The sequence below is a fragment of the Mustela erminea genome, chromosome 5, assembly GCF_009829155.1.
Source record: "Mustela erminea isolate mMusErm1 chromosome 5, mMusErm1.Pri, whole genome shotgun sequence".
Taxonomy (NCBI): domain Eukaryota; kingdom Metazoa; phylum Chordata; class Mammalia; order Carnivora; family Mustelidae; genus Mustela; species Mustela erminea.
In genome coordinates this window covers 115,449,804-115,458,986 of record NC_045618.1, presented here as the reverse complement: position 1 = coordinate 115,458,986, position 9,183 = coordinate 115,449,804, and the positions used below count along the sequence as shown (strand labels likewise).

The following is a 9,183-nucleotide window of genomic DNA, read 5'->3' as shown; positions in this document are numbered from 1 at the left end:
GTTCAATGTGTTCAAACTCAATCCAGGCTTCTACTCCCCAGTCTGAAATTCTTTATCTCAGTTGGTTGTACTCTGCCACCATTCGCCAGATCATCCCAGCTAAAAACGGGCAGTGAAGGCAGGGGTTCTTGTCTCTAATACTGTTGATATCTTGGGCTGAATCATTCTTTGTTGTGGGGAGACTGTCCTGTCCCACTCATAGATGTTCAGCGGCATCCCTGGCCTCTATCCGCTGTATGCCAGTAGTGACCCACCAATTGTGACAACTAAGAAATGTCTCCAGACACTGCCAAATATTCCCTGGCAGGGAGGGTGTCAAGCTATCCCAGGGCTGAGAAACACTGGGTCCAAAGCACGGGTTAAGGAGTCAGTTATTCGTGTGTAACCTTGCATGAGTTAGCTACCTGCCTGAGCCTTAGCTGTTTTTCTCTGTAAGGTGGAGGTAGTTCTCTTCTCATAGGTAGGGCTTATGTAGATCATACAGGAAGTGCATGGTCTGTCCCCAGTGGGGCACTGGGTGAGAAGAGCAAAAACTCCTCTCTGTCCTCACACTGAAACTCTGAGTCCTCTCGGTTTTATATTCTGAGTGTTTCTACCCACTCTTCTCTGTTTGCAATTGACTGAATGTTCCTGTCCTGCCAACGTTGCTATGTTGCAAAGCCTAACCCCCAGAGTGATGCTGTTAGGAGGGTGAATAGGGCATGAGGGCAGAGTCCCGCCACACGAGGACACAGAAGATGCCTTCTGGCAACCAGGCCACGGGCTCTCACCAGCACCGAATCTAACCTTGGACCTCCCCACCTCCGGAACAGTGAGAAGTAAGTGTTCTTGTTGAAGCCACCCGATCTACAGTATTCTGTGACAGTGGCCCAAATGGACCAAGACACCGTTCCTACCTGGCTGACTGCAGCTGCTCTGCACCTGGCTCTCAGCTTCTGTCCAGGCTTGTTCCCCCTGAGATCTGCACTTCCCATCCTGCCCTGGGCCCTATGGGCTGGCAGCTGCCCACCTCCGTGGCCCTACCTCTTGCCCCTCCTGGCCTTGAATTTCTAGTCTAGCCACGCTGAAATGTTAGGCATTCCTTTTATACCCGTTTCCTGCCCCCGTGTACTCAGACTGATCCTTCTGCCTGGAAGAGCCTCCCACACTTGCATCTTGCCGACTACTTGCTTTGAAGGCCCACTTGGATTTCACCTGCTCCAAAAAGTTACACCCGGAGCCTTCTTTCCCCGGCTGGGCTCAGTGGTCGGAGCTTTCCCCTGTCTGAGCTGCTGTCTCCTTGTGCTGTATTTTTGTTTCTGCGTCTTGTCTCTGCTGGGTTGCATGGGGAAGGCATTGTGTCTTTTCATCTCTGTATACATAACATCTAGCACATTCCTGGACATGCAGATGGGGCTCAGCGAGTATTTATTGAGTGAGCGAACGGCTACAGCACCATATTACCCTCTATGTTAGGTTTAGAGCCATAGTTTAGAAATGGGTATAAAATACTCCATGAATCTACTCTCTCTGGCTCCAAGGCAGGGCTTCCCCAGCCAGGGGCTGTGGCAGGCAGGGCACTGACCGGTAACACTTGCATAAATGTGAGGTTGACTAATGTCGTGGGGAGCCACACCAGATATCTGCTTACAACAGCATCTGCCAGCGGTTCTGAGAGACAGAGGCACAGTCTTCAGCTTTTTCGTCTGTGGCCTTTCGAAGTATCCTAATCCATGGTCCTTTCTGGAGATTCACTCTTCTCTTTAATCCTTCACTGGCCTCTGGATGGAAAAGCTGGAGTATCTCCGGTTGGCTCAGCCAGTCCTCGGGGCAGAAATATAAAAGCACTACTGTGTGCATGATCTATCAGGTATCCCCCAGAGGAGCCCACCAGGAGGTCGAGCCTGCCTCTTCTCAGTATCTGTCACAGCTCGACTCTCCTGACTAGGCCCAGGGAAGGAAGCCCAGGCAGGCACCAAGAAGTTAGAGGTGTTTGGCCAATCTTACCCTCCTTCTTCCTCCAATAACAATTAAGGCTTTGTCTGTCAGGCCTGAGGTTACAGGCTTGGCCTTGGAGTCCTGAAAACGTGCTAAAATCCCCTTTCCAACCCAACCCTTTGAGCCTCAGTTTGCCCATCTGTCAGGGGGTGTGTGCTGGGGGCGGGGCGTGTAGTAGGTAGACCACTCAGGGCCCTCCCTTCCAGTTTTCAGGGTGCTGCGGGCCTAAGAGGGTAGATCTTGCTTGCCCGCCAGCGGGGACCAGCAGGAGATCCCGGGAAGCTGGGCGATGTAGGCGCCACCGGGAAGCCCTTAGGCAGAGCGGTCCTTAGGGCCGGAGGTCGGGCCAGAAAGGACCCTGTAGCGAGGCGGGAAAGTTCTGCGGCCTCCGAACGCCGTTCGCGGGTCAGACCCCGGTCTCTCGGAGCGCAGGGGTCGGCTAGGTCGCGACGGGCGGGGCCGGGCGGGGGCGGGAGGGACGGAGTCAGGAAATTCCCAGGAAATTCCTTTCCATTCAGGCATTCCCTGCCCCCTTTCCTTGGGTGCTGACTTCTCCGGACCCTAGGCAGGACAAATGAAATACTTTCCGGGTTTGCTCGCGTCCCTTCTCCAGCCTCTGGCCGCCTGGGGCTTGGCGCGCGTGGAGGGGGGGGCAAATTCAGGCCGGCTCGCCCGAGTTCGCCGCCTTCCCGCGGACGCGGAGCGGGTCCAGTCCCCGGTGGCGACTGGAGCTCCGGGACGCGCAGCCGCTCGGTCTCACGCTCGGGGAAGCGTCCCCCGGCTTCGGTCCCGTTCGGCTTAAACTGGTGTCACATGAGCGGCGGAGGAGTGGGAACCCGGGGAGTGGGCGGGGGCGTGCGCGCCGGGAGGGGGCCCGCCCAGCCACCTATATGCGCGGCGGCCCGGCTGACGGATGCCAGGAATTCCCAATGAAAGGCGATGGGGGGAAGTTTGGGCAACTCGGCCTGGCCAATGGAGAACCTCGGGAGGGCTCTGCCCCTTTCCCCCGCCTCCGCCCGCCTCGGCTCCCGCAGCGCTAGTGTGTCCGCCTCGCTCACTGTGCGTGGAGATTAGGTCCCAAGGAGGCAGTCCGCGAGCTCCAGCCTCAGCCGCCGCCGCCGCTTCCTCTGGCAGCAGCTATCGCGAGCAGCGCCGCGGCGGAACCGGGCGCAGGGGAGCGAGCCCGGCCCCGCCAGCCCAGCCCAGCCCAGCCCAGCCCGACTCCCTCCCCACGCCGGGGCAGGAGCAGCAGCAGCCGCCGCGGGGAGAGAAGGTGGAGGAAGAAATCCAGCTCGTAGCACGCGCGCACCATCATGGACCATTATGATTCCCAGCAAACCAACGACTACATGCAGCCCGAAGAGGACTGGGATCGGGACCTGCTCCTGGACCCGGCCTGGGAGAAGCAGCAGAGAAAGGTCAGCAGCCTCCCCAGCCCGCCGCAACCCCCCGGCTCAACCAGCTCCACCCGCCGCGCTCCCGGCTCCCGGCTCCGAACGGGCTCCAGGCTCGCACAAGCGGGGGCGGGGGATGCGCGGCCGCTGCGAGGTGGGGTGTTGGGTTACAGGCGCGGGCGGAAGGGGGAGAGCCCCTTTCCCAGAGCCCGCGAACGCAGAGTCCGAGCGCGGGGAGGTGGGGCCGCCGGCGGGCAGGTCGCCTTGGGGTTCGCGATTCAGGCCACCCGGCTGCAGCTGCACGGTCCCCGCGTGGGCAGGGGGTGGGAGGCGGTGCTTGGGAGTCTGGGGCTGAGCCGCTGGCTGCTTGCTCCGGATCGATTTTCCCCCTTCCCTTCCCCGCCCCCTGGCCGCCTCTCCATATGGCGTGCGGTGGCAGCGCGCTTCCTGGGCCGCCCTGGGCTGGGTACCTGCGGGGGGCGAGGATCGCGGGACTCTGCACCTTCCAAGCCTAGCCCGCAGGCCGGGTGGAAAGCGGGCGCCCCGGGGATTGGCAGCCACCTTTGGGTCTGCCTGGAGGTGTGGACCTGCTGGAATGGGGCCGGAGCCGAGAAAACTAGGAGGCAGAAGCCGGTTCCCCAGCTAGCGCTGTGGGGGCGGGGTCAGGACGGCAAACCGTTTTATTGCTTAACTCAGCTGCGGGCCGACACGGGTTTGCGTTTGCGTCCTGCCCCTCCGACACCGCTTATTCCTGGGAGAAGGCGAATTTGGGCAACTTGATCAGAGTTGACAGGCTCCAGGACAAGAGGTTGTTTACTGGGATATTTGGGGTCAGTCATTGGGGAATCCCTGCTTAGCCACCATCTCCAGGCATCCCAGATGAGGTGTGCTGGGTGCGCACGCCGTCACAGGGGCTGGCTCGGAGCTGGCGATGGGACCCGGGCACAGTGGCCGGTGGCAGGAAGAGGTCCGAAACCCCTCTTGTGGAGCGGGAGGGGAGGGCGCCCCAACCCTGCCTCTGCTTCCTGCCTGTGCTGTGAGCTCTTGCCCCAGGCGGCCACGTACCCTGAACACCCTCCTCCCCCTCTCCCTCGCCGCCCCCCCCCCCCCCCCCCCCCGTCCGCTCCCATCCGGTCCCTCCTCGTTTCATCTCCCCCCTCCACCCCCCGCTGATCTGGGAATGGGGGGGGACAGGATGGCGCGTCCCTTTGGATAGTGCGGTTAGGGCTGGGCTTGAGGGAGAACGCTCATGTCCAAAAATGGTAACATTCATTCCCTTTTTTAAACTTAAAAGGGGGGGAGTTTAGGGAGCCGACTGAAGTTTTTTTTTTTCCAGCCAAAGGCATCCTGTATTAGCTCACTCAGGAATCCTAAGCCCTGAATCGGGGCCCTTTTACTCACTTCATCAGACAAGCAGAGGTAATTTAAAACACACGCACAAAGGGCTTCCTCAAAGACTGCGACCTGAGACCCAGGCGTGGGCTTCTGCTGGCCCGGCCCTATAGGGCAACCGCAGAAGGTCTCTGGGTTGGAGCTGACTTACTTGCACTGTGACAGTTGCTTAAACATCCTCCCCCTCTTCCTGTTGCCCCCACCCTCTCAGGGTCTTGGAGGGGGGGTGGATCTGGGGGAGAGGCTGTGACAGCCCCCCACTCACCAGGCTTATTTCTTGGCACAGTTGGGCTGTTGGTGGAGCTGTGAATGGAGTGGGTAATTTGGAGATTCTCATGGGGGCAAGGGTAGGGGCTTTTTAAAATTTCAGGATGAGGCCTTCTTGAGACTAGATTTTAAGTTGGATAGGGGGAGGTGGGATTAGGGCGGTGGATGTCTTGGGATCTTCCATGGGGAGTAGAGGAAACATCCCTGTTTACGGAACACCTACTATATGCCTCGTTGTGGCACAAGTGACAGGACTGTGGAATGAAGTTCCTGGGAGGGCAGAAACTCTTGTCTGCCCAGTGTTGGTCACTGGACCCGTGTATAGTATTGTGTATTATCAAATGAGTGTATTAAATATAATTGGGGAGAAAAATTATATTGTCTCTGTCTCTTTCTCTGTATATACATATATAGACTCATGAAACTCTGACGTGGGTGCTGATGGGTGTGTCTCGGGCCTCTGCGTAGCCAGGTGGAACAGGGTCCTCTGAGAAATTTGGCGATCTAGGGGGTAAACTTGGTGGTTGAAGAGCTGACATTGGTAGATGGTAGCCTGACACACCTGAGGCTGAGGAAATGCACAGAGAGGGTAGTAAGCAGTCCAGAGTCCTAACTGGTGCATGGGGGGAGGGAGCTGGAATGCAGCCATCTTAGGGGCAGGAAGCTTCCCCTCACTTGTCCCTGGGTAGTGAGGAAGGCAAGAAAGTTGAGCTTGGTGTCTAGAGTCTGTGAAGATCTCTGGACCAAGGGAAGCCAACATGTGCTTTGGCAGGCTTGATGGAGGGAGTGGGGGTGTGGGATAGGCTCTGGGCCTGACTTTGAAAATCCAAGGGTTTTTTTCCCCCCTCCGTGAATTCTGTAATCTTGATGTGGGCCTCATTTTCTTGTCTGAAAATTTCACCTAGTTCTCGGTGGGGTGGTGGGGATATAAGGAAGTGGTATTACATGGGAGATCAGACCTAAAGTAACTTGTTGCTTTTTTTTTTTTTTTTTAAGATGTGTTTATTTATTTGAGGGAGAGAATGCCCAAGTGAGAGGGGCAGAGGGCTAGGGTGAGAGCGTGCTCTCAAGCAGACTGAGCTGAGCACTGTGCCTGGGCTCGATCTCATGACCCTGAGATCACGACCTGAGCCAGAACCAAGAGTTGGATGCTTCACCAACTGTGCCACCCCAGGCGCCCCAACCTGGGTGTTTCGACAGCCTCCCTGCTGAGCGTGGGAGGTGAGGGATGAGGGGGATCAGAGCAGACTAGTGGACAGAGGAGGCCGGCTATTCTGGATGGAGGCAGGAGGATGAGAGCGAGCGGGTGGGTGGGAGGCCACAGTGTGGTGGGATACGAAGGCTTCTGGGTGGGAGGCAGAAGGCTCTGCTTTTGGCTGTGGTGCAGTTACAACAGTTGGAGAGACTTCGGGCATAGTTTCTCTGAGCTACTATTCAGCAAATATTTTGGGAGCACCTACCCTGGCAGGCAGTCCCCATTCCAAGTGCTGGGGCTTTTCAGCCCGAGCAAAAGCTCGAAAGCTCCCGACAGGTGCTTCCGATCTGTTTCCTCCTCCGTAAATGGGCCGCATTCCTGTCCCGTCCTGCCCCGCCAAGGCCTCGGGGGCTCTGACAGGCCTCTGATGGAATGATGCGGCAGGAAGTACTTCCCTGGTGACTGGGGAGGCCTAGGCAGAGGCAGGTAGAAGTCTGTGCATCGGTGGGCTGTGGCTTGGCCCGGCTTCAAAGAATGCTTCTGTGCAGAGTTCACGGAGCTGGCCTCCCTGACTCTAGACACAAAATGCATGGCTTAGGGAGTAGGCTGGCCTTCCTCATCTTCCTGACCTTCAAGGCTGAGCTCTGAAGCTGCCTTTTTGAAGGGAGCAGGTCTGAACGCCCCATCTTTGCCAGGTGATGATAGCCCCGGTTTCTTGGCTCATGTGTGTCTTGCACACACCCTCCTATGTGTGTCTGCCGGATACCAGGCCAGCTGGAGACAGCATGGACTCTGAGTAGCACCCTGGCTCTCCACTTGACAGACTTGTGACCTTGGGCGAGTTACTTAACCGCTCAGCCTCCAGTTCCTTATGTATAAAAAGGAGCTAATATCCCCACCTGCTGGGTTGACAAAGATTTGTAAAATGGCAGTTTCCAGCTGTTAAGTTTTATTCGCTCTGCTCTCTTGTCTTTTGAATCCTGGAGGCTCAGGTTTAATGGATATTCCCACAGGTGCCAGTCCTGGGTTTTTTAAAAATTTATTTATTTATTTTATTTTTACATGCAGCTTAGTCAATGTTTGTTGAACTAATGGTGTTGAAATAGGCGTTCACTTGGCAGGTGAATGAAGGCCCACGTCCCGAGTCTGCACCCATTCTGCACCCACATCGTGCCTGGTCTCAGGAAGATGGGCCCCTTGTTTACACTCCCTGCTGGCCTGCAGGACCATTGTACGAGCTGGCCAAGGCCACTGGTCCAGGGGGAGGCCTGCTATGGAGGGGTTTACAGGACATCCGTTTGCCTTGAAGATTAGGGCTGCAAAAACCAGAGTGATGCCCAGTAGAAGTAAAATGTGCAGGAGGAGGGGCGCCTGGGTGGCTCAGTGGGTTAAAGCCTCTGCCTTCGGCTCTGGTCATGATCCCAGGGTCCTGGGATTGAGCCCCGAATCGGGCTCTCTGCTCGGCAGGGAGCCTGCTTCCTCCTCTCGGCAGGGAGCCTCCTTCTCTCCTCTCTCTGCCTTCCTCTCTGCCTACTTGTGATCTCTGTCAAATAAATAAATAAAATCTTAAAAAAAAAAATGTGCAGGAGGAGAGAACTGACTCAATTCAGTCCTCCTGCCCCTCACTGTTCTGCATTCCTGCCTACCTCAGTCGGTGCCTGTGGCCATGGCCGCACGACCCAGCTTCTTGTGTTCTTTGCTGGTCCCTGGTGCCTAATACAGGGCAAGGTGTCGGGAAACATAGTACCAGGCAGGGCTCCCAACTCCGGGATGGGAGGTAGGGCCAGAGATGGGATACTTTACATTCCAGACAAGCAGCCCCATCTTGGGGCTATATCCTGGCTCCAGCCTCTGCAGATAGACGTGCTCTGGGCACTCTGGGTTCACATCTTGGCCCCCCTCCATGGACTTCCTGTGTGACCTTCAGTGAGTCACCTGCCTGCTCTGTGCCTGATGATGCCAGTAGGGAAATGAGGAAATTAATCATTCCTGCCCGATAAGAGTTGAGTGGAGGTTTAAACCAAGTAAGGTGTGTAGGGAATTTAGCATAGCACGTAACAGTGAGTGCTCAGTAAATACATGTTAACTCTTGAGGAGCCAGAGTTTCTGTGGCCTTTCCCACATATTCTTGGAGATAAGGTGTAGCATATAAACCCATCTTAGAAGCAGCCGACTCCTATGGGGCTTGGAGTATGCAAAGCTGTGTCTTTGTTGACCTTGGGCCTTGAAGTGGACTCTGGCTCATTCTGTGTCACTGGACCTTTCTGGTTGCTCTGTCCCTTCACTGTCGAGTGGTATAGAATCTTTGCCTACCCTTGACTTACCTTTTGGGTATCCAGGATGGAGAGATGAATGTGAAGCTCCTGAAAGCTCTGTCAGTTTGTTACAGGACAGGTAAAATGATCCCAAAGCATGAAGTCCTCCGGATACGGCTTGGAGTGTCTTCAGGCCCCACGGTCAAGTAGCTGAGGGCATTCTTGAGGCCCTGCCCACACCTCCGGGCAACCTGCCAGCCATGCTTTGCTCTAGGACTGGTTACAGCCGCTTTCCCTCCCAAACCTGTCTCTTGTGGGTGCTCTGAGAACACGTGCCCCATGGTTTGCCAGTGATCGCCAAAACCCGAAAGAACACTGGACGGGGGCGTGGAGCCTTGGGGCTGCACAGCTGGCTGTGGCTGTCACCTAGGCTTCCCTAGGACGGATGCGAGAAGGCCCGGAGCTCACTGAGAACCACATTGCCCAGTTTTGAGGAGTGATGAGATCCTGGGGGGCTGTTGGTCACTGGAGTCGGGCTTGTAGGAGTGATAGGCCCCCAGGCACCAATTTCCTGAAGCTGACTTCTTGAGGGGGCGCTGCCAAGGCTATGCTCCCTGCAGTGGGGGTGCGGGTGGGGGAGGCCTGGACCCATGGGCCCTTCCTTGCAGGCAATTCTAGGTGTGAGGAGGTCAAACCAAATGGG

The 9,183-nt window shown here is 56.6% G+C and overlaps 1 protein-coding gene across 3 annotated transcripts in view; it reads left to right on the top strand.

Moving 5' to 3' along the window:
* Positions 1–2,890: 2,890 nt before the first annotated feature.
* ACTN1 (actinin alpha 1) overlaps positions 2,891–9,183 on the top strand; it is a 96,422-nt gene continuing 90,129 nt past the window's right edge. For 2 of the 3 annotated variants that reach the window (XM_032344591.1, XM_032344588.1), the window contains exon 1: positions 2,891–3,395. In XM_032344591.1, the coding sequence (XP_032200482.1) occupies positions 3,291–3,395 (105 nt within the window). In that variant the 5' untranslated portion in view covers positions 2,891–3,290. The remainder of the gene's footprint in view (positions 3,396–9,183) is intronic. The other variant, XM_032344590.1, reaches the window with a different exon arrangement.